The 14,647-nt window shown below is 51.4% G+C and overlaps 1 protein-coding gene across 4 annotated transcripts in view; it reads right to left on the reverse strand.

Moving 5' to 3' along the window:
* Window positions 1-5,162, reverse strand: part of LOC131206587 (thyrotroph embryonic factor) — an 81,555-nt gene extending 76,393 nt beyond the window's left edge. For all 4 annotated transcript variants that reach the window (XM_058199197.1, XM_058199195.1, XM_058199196.1 and 1 more), the window contains exon 1: window positions 5,046-5,162. In XM_058199197.1, coding sequence (XP_058055180.1) covers window positions 5,046-5,151 — 106 coding nt within the window. In that variant the 5' untranslated portion in view covers window positions 5,152-5,162. The remainder of the gene's footprint in view (window positions 1-5,045) is intronic.
* Between the last annotated feature and the right edge of the window lie 9,485 nt (window positions 5,163-14,647).

The following is a 14,647-nucleotide window of genomic DNA, read 5'->3' on the forward strand; positions in this document are numbered from 1 at the left end:
CGACTAAAATATGCATCTCTTTATTGGTAATAATTAAGAAATCGTTGAGAGCGGCCGTTGAATTTCCCGGGCCGGGCCGCAACGGGGCAAACAACTTCATCATCGCCGTCACCGGCATGGGCACCGGGGTGGGCAACACTGTTGCGCATAAATCACAGACACATGAAAACCGGGAGCAGCCCGGGGGGGCCTAATTAATGTTCCCAGTCGTTCCAGTTTTTCCATTCGGACACCTCCGCCACATCGCATCGCATCGTGATGAAAATGATTTTTTACGACTTTCCCAACGACTACGGCGGGCCCCACCAACCCACTTGTGTTGTTGTGTGGACACACCACACGACACGTTTCCCGCTCTGAATCACGTCCCCCGTTTAACGATCGATCGTAAACTGTGGCGACGGAATGGGGTTTTTGTCCCGGCAGCCGGCGACTAATTTTGGGCGCGAATGGAATTTCAATTCTCAGCGCCCGGGCTCTCAGTGTCAAGTGCGCCAATTTCTTGTACGCCCGACCCTGCCAGTGAAGTGGCCCCCCCCCCCCCCTGCGGTCCTCTCCAAGCGGTCAGCAACGTCTCGCGAACGTCGCTCAGTGGCCGCGCGACGTTTGCGCGAGATGCTGGATGCGATAATAATGTCTTGTTGCGCGCGCGTGTCTCCGTGGCGTAATGCCGCATGTAACTGCGCATCAGCATTCACATCTCTCTCTCTCTCACTCTCGCTGTCCGGCATGGGGTCGTATGTCTCGCACACTTGTTAGTGGAATATTATTAAGTAATATTTACCACATCCGGAGCGCACGCTCCGCTTGCCCCTGGCGGTGTGGAGAGGAGTGTATGGAGCGTCGGTCGAAGAGACAACCTCTGTGTCCGGCCAATACCAATTGTTCGGAGGGGGTTGGGGTTAGAAAAACCGACGTACACCCCGCGTCGTCACTCAAGTGAACAACAAGTGCTCTGGGACAGTCGCGACCAAAATTGATGCCGGTTGCTGGAACTGCACGATATTCCATTTGTCTCTTTTAGGTTCACAAGTATGAAATCGGAAAGATTCATGCTTTTTGGTAACTTGTTTTGACATCATGCAAATTATTCGATATCGAAGAAAATTGCTACAAAAACACATCACATGATTGTCGAAGTTTGTTTTTGTAAGATCACTCCTTCCGATTATCATTCATTGTCATCTGTGATGGAACAAGGATTGGCTGAGCAGCACTTCGAATCTTTCGTGGAAGTCGAAAACTGGAAGACTAATTGGTTTGCTTCAAAAGACGGAGAACTCTTTGGCGATGGGACATCCTTTGAATAAAATATAGTTTTTCATTTCAATACAATAAACATGTGGTTTCTTTGGAAAAAAGATTCATTTCATAGTTGTTGTAAGATCGTAAGCCCAAGATCGCTTTCGATCCGCTAACCTAACGCCCTGCTAGGGGGGACCTTCACCGTGTCCCCGAGTGTGCTGTCGGTGGCGCTTAATCAATTCCTACTCCGTTCGGACTCCTCCGAGGAATCGCTTTTTTTTCTCTCCTCAAGGCCTGTGTTTTGTTTCCCTCCCTCCCTCCCCCCCCGGTATTGGCATCGAGAGAATAGGCCCGCGGATGGATCGCGGATGGTGATAAGAGCAACTGGTCCCGGGACGTGCTCGGTACGTGCTCCATCATCCATCTCATCCATCGGCAATCGTTGCCAAGCCACGCCACAGATGGCCGCGGAGCCGAATCGAAACCGGGCGCAACCTTCGTCCCGAGTGGCCGCCCCGGGTCCGGGTCCCTTCGAACCCGTCAATCGGGGCGGTGTTTGTTTAGAAAAATGGTTCCATCAACAAGCTGCTGAGTCGGGAGCCGGGCGCAAAACATCGCCACATTCCGCCAGGCTCTGCCTGCGGCTGCCTTTGTGCCGGGACCTCGGAGTCCTCGAAGATCCTGCCTGGCTGCCGCCGCTGCTGCGGAGTCGGTTTTCGAGGTCAATCCCGTGGGCAAACAGTGTGGCGAACAATTGCGAGACAGGGTCAGCCCCTTTCGATTCGACGCAAAGTGGCTTTCCGTTGACATTGCAACGAGGGTCCAGCTGTGGCCCGGCCGAAAGTGGACAACAAACACTTCAAACCGCACTCCTTGCGATGTGTCCTTTCTTTAGAAGGTTAGCCAATTAGGCGCAGGGGGGGGTCTAATACCAAGAGCCATCTCTCGCGTTTCAGGCGCTGCCCATTAAATTGAGTGTTCGCCTCCGGAAGGCGATCTAATCTCGGCTGATGGTCTCGGTGCAAAACGGCCAACGTGTGACCGGTGCACGCGATAACCTTTTGCATGTCCATCGTTTACCGCCCCGCCTCAATCTCATTTGGCCGCTGTTTTTCGCTTTAATTATCCACAGCAAGCTCCGGTTGTCGGTGCTCGTGAAATTAAATCGGTTTATGAAATTTTAAACCCCTCGAACGCTCCAACCGCCATCCTGACCGGGGCCAGTGTGGTAATGTAGTAAATTTGTAGCGAATGTCACCCATCCAAACACACGAGGCCATTACGGGGAGGACTCGCTCTGGAGAGTGTGGACCATCAACGGCTAATAGCTCGCCCGGAGATAATCCGTCCGTTCTGGGCGGGCCACAACAACAACAACGGAGTCTGGCGCGTTGGATGGCTTCCAAAACTAATTCCATTTTTGCCACCTAATAAACATTTTGTTCGCCTTCCCCCGCGCACTAGTTCCCGGGTGGGTTGGTGGAGCCGTATTTAATTTTGCTCGCCGCCAGCAAAATCGGCAGCCAATTGACAGGGCCGAAGCAAAGTGAAGTCAGTCCCGGCAAGTTGACACTCTGGGCGGACGGATGTTACAATGTGTGTTCAGCTGAGCTGCCCCGTCAATTAGGCCACCAACCGACCGACCGACCGACCGACCGAGTTCTTTCGCAATCCGCTAATTGGAGGCAGGTCGCTTGCCGGGGGCGCTCTCGGGTTCGGGTTCGGGCTTTCGCTTACTTTCGGCCGCGTTATTGTTCAACAGTGCGTAAAATTGCACACCCACCGCACACCGGACTGCAGCATAAATACACCGATACAGAAACACCCAAACGGACACGGAGCGTTCCGAAAAAAAAACACTCATCGGAGCGGCGATTGGGTTCCGAATGTTAACGAATTTTCGATGGTGCACGGGTGCGCGAAGGAAAGGGGTCATTCCGGGGGGGGGGGGGGCAAAATGGTTCACGTTAAAAATAAAATCCCGCCACCGGCGGATGGCCACCCCACCATCGGCATCAGCCCCCGAGTTCCATTCCAAAATGGTTGAGTTTTTGTTTACGAAACCGACCGGTGCGGGGGCCGGTGGCGTGGTGGTGATGGTCGGGTGGGCGGTAAAGACCGCTCAACACGCGACCAACTCGCGCGCACACCCACCCACTGCCACCCACATATGTTGACCAACACACGACCGTTACAATGAATGTCGCCGACGGGTCGCCATTTTTTATTCGAATTTTCCTTTCCTGACCGGACCGGAACCCCTCTTTTCGGCACCGGGACAGGTGGTGGCCTCCCCCCCCCCCCCCCCCTTTCCCCTTGAGGAGAGAGTGCCATCCACTTCCTCCGCCAGCCAGCAAACGAGTGCTGGGGCTCCCCAAGCGGTAATAAAATGACATAATGATAGCTCACAATAATTACCCTTAACCCGATGATGATGGCCCCAGCGTCGTTTGGCGTCCCCCCCACCGGAACATTGCAAAGGTCCCCGGCCACCGCCGCCGACGACCCTGATGATGATGCGCACGTTGCGCATTATTAGCGTCGACTGAACCGTAAGTGCATCGAGGTGCACGTGCACATCGCACAGTGAGTCTCACTCGCTTCTCCTCACGGGAACGCAGCTCCCGGATAACGGGGGGAGACCCCATGGAGGTCCCAGGCCGTACCGTTTATGAGTTGAAAGAGCAGGAGTTTCCCCAGAACTGGAGACCCTCACAAGGACACGCCATCGAAATCCAAGGGTGGTGATAAAATCTGCCCCGCACTGTGCGCCTATCGCTGTCGCCCTCGACGGTCGGACCCGTACTATGAGATACATTTTTTATGCCATCCTCCTGCGCGCCCCTCTACACGGTCCATTATGTTGCCGGCCAGCATTGCACCATGATTGGGACGTTCCCGCATGCCGGAAATGACACTGTGTTCTTCTCACAATTTTCCTCCAGCGACACACCCACACACCCGGAGCGGTGGTCCAATTATCTGACGACACACTTTCTCCAGAGGTGAGGCACAGGGGCACAGGGGCGCGACGTTACACCCGTTTTAACACACGGCCCACTCGCACCGCACCCCACAGAAGCTTGTCCTTGTTTTGATCGGTTGCTAGTGTATGTGTGCGGTACGGGAGTTCCACCTACATACGGAAAAAAACGGAGGACAAAAACAGCAGCGTCCTACGCGCCCATTCCGGTCAACGGAATTCCCCCGGTGTGGTCAGGTGCCGCAAGGTTCCGTAGCGAATCGATCACGGCAGGTAATTGTTGCAAAAGCCGGCGGTTCCGGGGATTCCACGCCGGGATTTTATGGGACTTCATGGAAATATTCCCTCTCCTCGGACCAGGTCTCTCTGACTTACTGGATTGGCGTCAATTGAGCAATGAACTCGCACTGACTCCGATTCTGATCGGAACGGGTACAATCCCATTGATGAACGAGGCACGCTTCGCCCACCGTCACCGTATCGGCTGGCCACGTCCCAGAACTCGTCCTTCCACCCAGAAAGTCCATTGATCAAATTGCAATTTTCATTTGCAAAAATTGATTAATTTCTCATAATGGCCGCCGGCGCCCGCCGGAGATACGGCGGGAACGGGGGGGGATCCGATCGATTCGGGGCACCCCGAAAACTGGGCCTTAATTTTAAAGATAATCACTTTCCGGACCGAGTGCTCCCAATTCCAGTGCTCCTGGAAACTGGGCCGCACCGCACCGCACCGCGCCAGGACTTGAACCACGGACCACGTGGCATAAGAACGTCGCTTGGCCCCGGCCCCTTATCTCGCGTGCCGTGGACTTACCATTCGTCCCGCTTATCAGGGGATAGTTGCTATCGCGGCCACCTATCAGCGTCTTTAATCCCGTCTCGATCAACGTCGGCGACGAGGCCCGCTCCCGATCGCTCATGATGATGGCCGCTGCGGTGGTGCTGGCGCTGCTGGCCGCTACCGACGGGCTCTCGAGCTGCCCACTGCTACCTGCGGCGCCGCCGACGCCGCCGACGCCGGCCCCGCTGCTGCCGCTGCCGCTGCTGCTGCTCCGCGTGCTGCTCCGAGTGCTGCTCCGGGTGCCTACGCCGCCACCGCCGCCGCCACCGGCGTATCTGTGCTGCGGCGTCCACGAGAAAAGCGGTACGTCGGACGTTTTGACGACGGATCGGGCGGCGTTCAGCGCGAAACAACTCCCGGCCGCTTCCGGCTATTGCTCCCAAGTATCACTCTCTTCTGCTCCCGCTCTCTCTCTCTCCCGTGCTCGCTCTCTCACTCTCACGCACAAACTTAACAAGAACAACAACAACAACAACCTCCGGGACCCTTCTCAGGTATTGCACTTATTGCGGTCGGGCGGCACCGGGTTCGCGCACGCGACAGGACACTTGTTAACACGTGTGGGTGTAGGGTGGGGCAGTGGGGCAGGATATCCGTGTGCTCTCCGTTCCGTTAAAGCTTCTTCTTCCCCGTGGTTGCCTGGCGTTTGCTCTATTGCTTTTCTTTCCGCTGTTGCTGCTGTTGCTCTGCGTCGCCGTCGTCAGTGGAACGGACCACGTGCATCACTTGGCCGATCATGTGCTCCCCACATTTGAATCTTCTCTCTCGCTCTCTCTCTCTCTCTCTCGCGTGCTCACTCCCGTAAAACGGTTTCGTGTCAGAATTGGAGAACTGGCGGGAACCGAGTCGTCTAGGCCGGGTGGGATGCGGCCAAGACGAGCAACATCCTGGCACTGGGAGGACACAAGCACACACTTTACGCTTCACGATACCACATTGCCCAGGTACGGGACGTTACACACAGGCAATCACAGGCAGGATGCCGAGGACCTGCCGGTACTACGGTCACGAGTCACAGCGGCACTCACACTTCCAAGCCTCCGATCGAGGAAAAAGCTTCACTTGCGGAGAGGTGTCCTGATGGCTAGAAGTACTCCCAGTCCCAGAAGCCTTCCGCCGCTGTCATCTGTTCGGCCGGCCAGTTCGAGGTGGATGACGGGGCCTTCACTTCACCCGGGAACCTTTCGAGAGCAACTCTAGCGGCGAAGGCGAAGGATACTTCGATCCGCTTCAAATCACCGACAAAAGACCGACAAAAAACCACAGCCTCCTGGGATCGTAGTGCAGCCGAGCGTCGAAGTATCCGAGGGGCCCGAAAAGTATCCTTCACGTCCGTGCCGCGGTTTACTGGTTACTGGCAGCGTGCGGCCAACCTCACGAGTGCCGTGGCAGCGCTTTTCAAAATTCAAAACTTTTCTCACTCTCTCCCGCTCGCTCGCTCTCTCTCTCTCTCTGTCCCCACACACATAGACGCGCGCCCGCGCGGACGATGGCTCCTTTAATTAGATCTCACGCAGTCCTCCCGCCGAGTGAGCGCGTTGTTTTGTCGGCTGCTTACTTCGAGCAGTGGAAAATTCGAGCACTTGCACTTGGGAGCTCCCGGGAACGACGTCAGTTCGCTATTCGGCATTCTCGCTACGGTCGATTTAAGAGCATAAACATGTTGCCGAAAAAAACGCGGAAAATCCGATTGTGTTTTTCTCACTCAATGGTTGCAGCGACCAAACGCAGAATAAAACACCAAAACGTTCGCTTTTTCACGACGTGAGGCACTCTTCGGTCACTCAGCGCGCCGGGCACCCACCAACGTTCTTGCAAGCCGCGGTCTCACTCTGGCGCACATGATGGCGACCTCGCTCGCCGCTTATCACGATTAGAAAAACGAGTAATTCGAAGCGGTGGTGGTAGTAGTAGCTAGCACCGAGTAGTAGTGAATTAGTAGACGCGCACTGGCTCACCAGTCACCTTCAGGCGCTTATTGCCAATCACTACTGTTGACGGGGAGAAAATAAGAAAAAAACATTGTCAAACACTAACCAACAACAACAATAACAACTGTTTCCCGGGTTTCCCGGGCGATGCTTGGGCCAACAAAGTCCTTAAACGGGTCAAACCGTCCGTCCCAAACAACTGTCACATCGAAGCACTCAGAGGACCTGCGGTGGGGCTCTCCTGGGGAAAGGGGGGGGCTCTCACACTCTCCCGTTGTTGAGTGGGAAAATTCTAATCTCCCCCCGTTCTTGAGTCACTCACGCCTTTGTATCCTTGCGAGTGTGTGGAAATGAGTGACTTGTAAGTGGGGAGCAGTTCTAGCGAAGAAAATTCTATCGCTCCACTCTCGGTTGCCCTGAACTTTCCTTCAATTTGTATTAAATGCCTGGGTACTGGGACTGTATTGAACGAAGAACTACACTTATCAACCAAATGGCACTTTTATCTCTTAGCTATTAGCTCTTGTATTGAACTGAAATTCGCGGCTGTTTCCCTCTATTCTGAAAGGGCACCAAGTTCACCAACACAACAACAAACAATTTGCAGTGCCTCATTCTCCATTAGCCTTTCGTTGCCGTTCGCTTACGCAGTGCTAAACTAGAAAAATGTCTGGAAATTCAATCGTGAATGGGCTGTTTTGTTATGCTGAAGGGCAGCCCATTACCCCGTTGTTTAGACGTTGCCTGTCTCTCGCCCGTCCGACAACCAATCGGCGTGCAACGGAGAGAAACGCTCACTCACAACTGGCAAAACGTGTCTCGCCCGACCGGACGCTGAGCCTTGCGAGTCTCACCGCGTGGGTCCCGTTCTCTGTCGTTGTGTCTGTAGGGCATTAGGTCGCGGGAGTCCACCCTCCTTTCGGTGGGCGGCCAGCTACACACACCGACAGAGCTGAGTCCGTTCTGGAAATGGAGCGAAAATGGAGCTCAACCGACAGGACTCTTGGCGCCCTCGTCAGACAAACAGAAACCGAAATTCAACTCCGGATCTGGACATCGTTTTTGAATCTCCACCTTGTCCTGTCCAACAGCCAGCCGGCATCGTATGCTGGCTGTTGCCCGTACAGTGTCACGAGGTCTCCCACAGCTGGCCCTCTGGTTCACTCTGTCACGCACACGATCACTCCCCGCTGGAGGCACTTTACCCACACACATCCAGTCACGCACGCGATGGACAAAAACCGGCAGAAACCGGGTCCACGAGGCGTACGAGAGTGAGTTATCAGCCTGAAGACCGCCACCAGATGGCGCATCGGTGCCGGTAGATCAATAGACTTTGCACGCGGCGCACGATGGCGGCGACGAGGAACACGTCCTATGGCAAACACGGAGGAGGAGGAAGAAAACGTGGACGCGACGCGCGAAAGACGTCGTCGGACTGAACGTCATAAGCGCGCGCGCGCGCGCTATCTTGCGTCAAAACGTACGCAAGGCCCGTACCCCCCGTCGCCCCGCTCGAGCCAGCCTAACTTCTAACCTTGCGCCAGGCAATTTAAATTGCCTGGTGGTGTGCGGGAGCGGGTTTTACGAACGGCCGCGCTACGATCATGTGGTCCGCCCCATCGACAGTCAAAGTCGAGGCGAAACTAAGTGTTGCTCGTACTCGGTTCGTAAAAACATTTATGCTTTCCACCACCAGATGGCCGAAGACAAAATACTGGGCAGCCGTTGGGAGAATGAGAGAGAGAGAGAGAGAGAGAGCGAAAAGGAGCATAAAAATGTGCCACCTAAGCATGTTTAGGACATCGGCGCTGTCCGGGAGATAAGACACCGGCGACCGCGCCGCCCGTCTAAGCACGTGGGCTGAAAAGTCCCGAGCGCAACCCGGCGTCCACACTGTGAGAAACTGAGAGAATGTATGCGGTAGGCCCAGCAACTGTCAATTTTTTTCTGGAGTGCCGTGAGATACTTTGAGTTGCTGTTGAGCTCCTTCTGTTTATGAAATATTTCACGCATTTTTTCAATTTGGGAGAAGAGCGATTTCAAACGTAATAAACCGGATTTTTGCGTTGATATGTGACAATGGATCCTTCACTCCAATCCGAATTTAAAACGATCGCCATCTGAGTGGAGAGCAACTGGAGAACCTCGTCCAAAGTGCCCGAAAACATCCGCTGGGAAATTTCCCTCAAAAGAAGAGGTTATCGGTTATAAATAAACGCCTGTTCTGTCTTCTGGCTCTGGACTTTTCAGCCCATCTGTTCGCGCTCGCCGAAACATTTGTTTTCCTTCCCACCGTTGTCGTCAACCCTTGTCAATCTCTTCCCTCTCACTATCGCTCCCTGTCTCTCTCAGTCTCTCTTTCTAACTCTCTCTCTCTCTCTCTCTCTTTCCTTCTCGTTCGCTCGCTGTGGGCCTCTTTTTAACCTTATTCAAATGTCTTAACCCGAAACCGCGCGAAGTAGAAAAAACGAGTCAAAATGTCCGAGGGGGCACCTTTGCCATCTAGTCGTGTACGCAGACGCAAAGAAAAACAACATTCTCGACGTTCTAATGTTTTACGCTAACACGCCGCGCTCTGCTTTGCCTTTTTCTCGTCTTTCGTCTTTCGGTTCTCACGTTTCTACTGATTTTTCTTACTCATTTGCTGCTCTCTCTCTCTCTCTTTATATCTCTCTCTATCACTCTCTCTCTCTCTCTCTCTTTCTCTCTCTTTCTCTCTCATTCTCTCTCTCTTCGTTACAACATTTACAACACGATCGTGAGTCTACGATCGTGAGACGTGAGACGATGATTGCCGGTGAGCGTGAAGTGAGAGCAACTTGAAGACCCAGAAGGCCCGTTATCGACGATCGTAATCGCCAATCGAATCCGCTTAAGAAGTCTTGCCACTGTCCGGCACTCTTTATCCTTGGCGGTTCGTCTTCTTCTTCCTTTGGTCCATTTTTCTTCATTGTTCTTTTCTCTGCTTTCTATGCTCAGACTCAGCGATATTTCTGTTTCTTTTCTGGCATACATTGTCACTGTAATTTGTCATTTGGCTCTGAACCCCGCGAGATCAGCACCAGAATACTAATGACGCCTGAAAACTGCTTGCGGATTGCGAGGCCAAGAATTGACAAAAACAAGTGAAGAACGAAAAAGCACACAAAAGGAGCGAGAGGTGGGATTTTTTACTAAACCCATATTCATGTTCGACAATCTACCGATCGCAATCATTGGTTCCGTTCCATTGTGGTTTCTTCGCTATGTAAAGCCGTTCTGCACTTTAACATGAATCCAACCATAAAAAGGTGTCCAACTCAATGGTTATTGAAAGAAGCGCCAAAAAACTTGTTTTCTTGCTAAATGTTGACCGAAACGAGTGATGGTTTGCGTTTTTTACAATGTCGCGTAATGACGCAATTAGCGTTAGTGTCCGGAATTCGGTAGAATCGATCAACAAAAAGGCGACTCCGATCGGTCCAAGGGGTAGGCATTTCGAATTCCACGTTCTACCATTCTTCAGCCAATTCCGAGGCCACTGTTTGCCGATCATATTCAACGTACCTTCAATTGATCAAACCACGTTTTATCGCCATTTTATGATCCCTCCACAACAGCGGTCGGTGGAGCATTGAACCTTCGATTTATGCGACAAAAGTGTACGGGCCATTTCGACTCCAACCCTCCCTCTCTCTGTCTCTCGATCGTAGGGCCTCTGCCCGGAGTTTATCTTGGTGCACGAATGTTTGCCAAGCGATCGGGCACTTTGTAAACATCTCTCGCAATCGCTCCGGACTGGGCCGTGACCGGGAAGAAGTGCGACATCGTGTCACGTGAGGAACATTCGTCACCAGTGCGGGACCGGATTGCGTTGCGTGCAATCCGAAGAGAGACGGCGCCAGCGAGAGCGAGAGAGTCGGCCGATTGTGGGTCTAAACCGGGTGCTCCAACGCCCGTAGGGGGATTTTTGGCCAGTATAGTTTGGCCCCGTCACGGGGATATAAATATCTTTCCGTAAATTTCCCCATCCGATGGAAATCCAGACGGCTGTTCTTCCGGCAGCCCGACCACCACGTGGTCGACTGACGCTTAGCGATACCCTTCGAGTGACTTTCGATCCCGCTGGAACGGCGGAGACCCAGCGTTGGAACGCACCGGGGAATCCGGTTTGGAGTGTTTTGGCCGCATTATCGGAAACCCCCGGGTGTGTGGTATCTTCGCGTAGCGCCCGCGAAAGAACCAGTCGATCGAGAGCGTCCAGCGAAAAGGTTCACGACGAGAACCGTAGCTAAGCGGCTTCGATAAATAATGCATAAGCACGTGGTTCAGCCCGCCGCCGGCATCACCAATACACTGCGACGACGAACGCCACGCGCACACGTACATTGCGCCATCGGGCGAAACGTAAACGGTTGTACTTCTAACATACAATTACGTGTTTTGTTATCGATATGCCCCGATACCGATACCACTTACTTACTCGACACTTACTTTCATTTGATTGTTTTGCAGATGACACATAAAACCGCTCGGAACTGGATCATTACGCCGATGCACGAAGGACAACACGATCCTGCGGAAACCTGTGGCCAGATTATTGGTCTGCGAAATTTGTTGGTTCAAGTCTAATGATCTTGAACGACTGATCGGAACTGATTTACGAAAAGATATCATCGGCGATACTGATCAGGGTAAGACGATATGATCTGTAACGATTTCCCTATTTTTCTGACCCCGTTTCCAATCGATCTTGCAGCTGGAACCGTCCGTGGAAAGTTTGGTGATCGATCGGTACGCGAATTAGGAAAATGGCACCGTTCGTCTACCTTTGTCAACAGTGACGATCGATCTTTGTCGTACATCAACATTTTACAGGTGAGACTATCAATATGCCTCAAGTCTTCTGATTAACTAATTATTAACTTTGTATTTTGCTCATTTCCGCAGTGTTTATCGGCCAAAATGCAGCCGAAATGTCCTCCGATCGGACCGAACCTTTGCGATGGCTTAACGGGCTAAACAACCGGCACGCGGCGATCGTTCGCAAAATTCTCAGGCCTCGTCGAATGCAAAGACCGACAGGATGACAGGATGTTATGCAGATCGAGGCGCATTCGGCCGCTTGGCAGGTTCCGCGGACCCCGTCTGGTTCAACACAAGCAACAATCAACTTGCCCGTTCTGTAGGAACATCTTCAAGGATGCGTTCAGGTTCACAGAACAACGAGTGAGCCACGGATCGTGTTTTATAGCTTAAGTTTACTCATTCATAGTAATGGAAGAAAGAACATTTTCAAACTGTGTTCGATAGGCTACGTTACCCGTTTACTGCCATTTTGTTTTGTTAAGATGGTGTTACAGAAAAAAGTAAGATCTTAGAACAAAGCGAAAGAGGGTAAATCAGAGACAAAACAGAGAAGAACTCATTTTTTATATCTGCTTCAGTTAGTAAACTAATCCCGCGTACCTGAAAACAACTTTGATACTTACTTGAATTCAAAGTGAACAAATAAATATGAACAACATTTTGGAATTGAATTCCCACTCGTGTTGAGCCCTTTTTCCAATCCGAAACGAATCGAGGAAGTAAGTATACAATCCGATCCGAAAAGCGAAGAAAATTCGTTCCGAAAAGCGAAGAAAAACCGTTTCGAAAAGCGAAGAAAATTCGGATTTTATCCGGGAAGCAGGAGAACCGGCAGCGCAAGCGACTCGAAAGAAACCGAAATCGACCGGATTTCTACCAGGCGAGCATGACCCGTGCGGGTAGCGCAAACTGTGATGGGACCGAGGACCATTCGATTTAAAAACGAATTATTTTCGATTTAAAATCGAAACGACGACACTGCTGCAAAAGTTTGCTTCCAAAGGTCCGGATTTCTACCAGGCGAGCAGGAGCGCACGGCCGAAGCGGGTAGCGCAAACTTAAAGTCAGTTGCCTACTAGCACCTTGCCTCAGCGGTTGCCGATCACGGCACCGGAATTTATTAATTTATTAAAAATATTACAGACAACGTTGCATGCATTTCGCTGATGCTAAACGGTTAAATAATAGATAATTAACGGATTTTTAATTAATTAATTAATTAATTCCGATGTCACAATACAAAATGGTGTAATTAATAATAACAATACAGGTGCTATTACGCAACTGACTTTAAAGTGGTATAAAATCTAGCGTCCTATAAAACAACACGCTATAAAATACCGAATGCAAAATTTCAACGAAAAGTAATCGGGAAAACTTTCGTTGAAACATTTCACCGCCATTCAAAATATTGCGGAAAACCATTTTTCGTTACATTTTCCATTACAATCGACCGTTTCTCGACACTCGGCATTAAAACGAACCATTGTTTTAGTGGTTTATGTTTCGTTTCTCTTTATTTCATTTTAGTTTGAGTAGTGTCTGGGGATAGCGTTAAGACTTCACGTAGTTTTAGTAGTGGTTTTAAGAAGTTAGTATCGAACGAGGCGCATAATTAACATTGAAATGTTGGGTGACGGCCCTCAACAGCTCTCGTTCTACGTGCGTGTGGCCAATTCGAGGGGTTCGCTTCAGGGATTTTCTCTGTTTTCAGTAGTGAGTAAACTGGGCTCTTCCAGCCGGACCTAAGTACAAGTTCAAAATGCGGCCGTTGCGTATTTCAGTCAATCGCCAGAAAACGTAAATAAAAATGGTAAATAGTCAAAGTTAAGATTAAGTGAAACCAATAAAACTCTGCCCAGAAGAGCGCACGATTTAGTACCCTGTAAAAGGAAAGATTTCTGTTTCACCTCCGACTCCGTATTCTGTCCAAAGATGGAGGGCAAGTGGCACGCTTCAGTGCACTGGAGGGTTTTCCGTGGATGTGTATGTGTGTGGCTGGTATTTTCTTCTATTTAGTATTGTTCCGTTCTATCGCTTATGCAGTATGTTTAGTCGATTTATTGGTTATCGGTTACGCAATAATATTTTGCATAATTTAAGTAGGGACCGTTCCGCGTTCGCTTTTATCCGACGTGCCATCCGCTGCTGCTGCAAACGGTTGCTATGGGAGCGCGCTCCTGCCCCACAGCCTCCTTTTCTTAACAGGTAAAAAATCCCTCCGCCGTGGTTGCTGCGTTTAAATGCTGGACGTATTCGGTACTCTGCGGTTACTTAGCAACTACTCTTACAAACATTACAAGCTACGCTCTCTCCTCCAGCGCACGGCCTACCGCTCTCTGCGGCTGGGTTTAGTATTTAGTATGTTTCCTTCAACAAGCGTTTATCCGTTAATTTGCTATTCTTGTCTGCGTGGCGCGCCTGGCCACACCTTCAGCTGGAAGCCACTGTAGTTCATGCCGCATTTCATTCGATTTTCCTCGTTCCTCGACTTTGGTAGTGCGTTTATAAAAGGTATCCTCCCGCTGATGCCGAGAGCACTGAGATTTAGTCATCGGCCACAAACTGATATTCCTCCCACCGTTCAGCGAGAATAGGTTTAAAATCACTGACAAAAATGGGGGGCTCGAGAGTGACGCGAAAAGTCGAGTAGCGAACGCTACTCTAGCTATCATATAAAAAAAAAATAACGACCACCTGGCCGGGCCGGGGGGGGATTTATGTTAAATGCAGTCACCAAGACCAGGGAACGCTGGAGAAACGGTCCTTTTTCAACGGTTCTCTTGTGCCGTC

This window comes from Anopheles bellator, chromosome 1, assembly GCF_943735745.2.
Source record: "Anopheles bellator chromosome 1, idAnoBellAS_SP24_06.2, whole genome shotgun sequence".
Lineage (NCBI taxonomy): Eukaryota > Metazoa > Arthropoda > Insecta > Diptera > Culicidae > Anopheles > Anopheles bellator.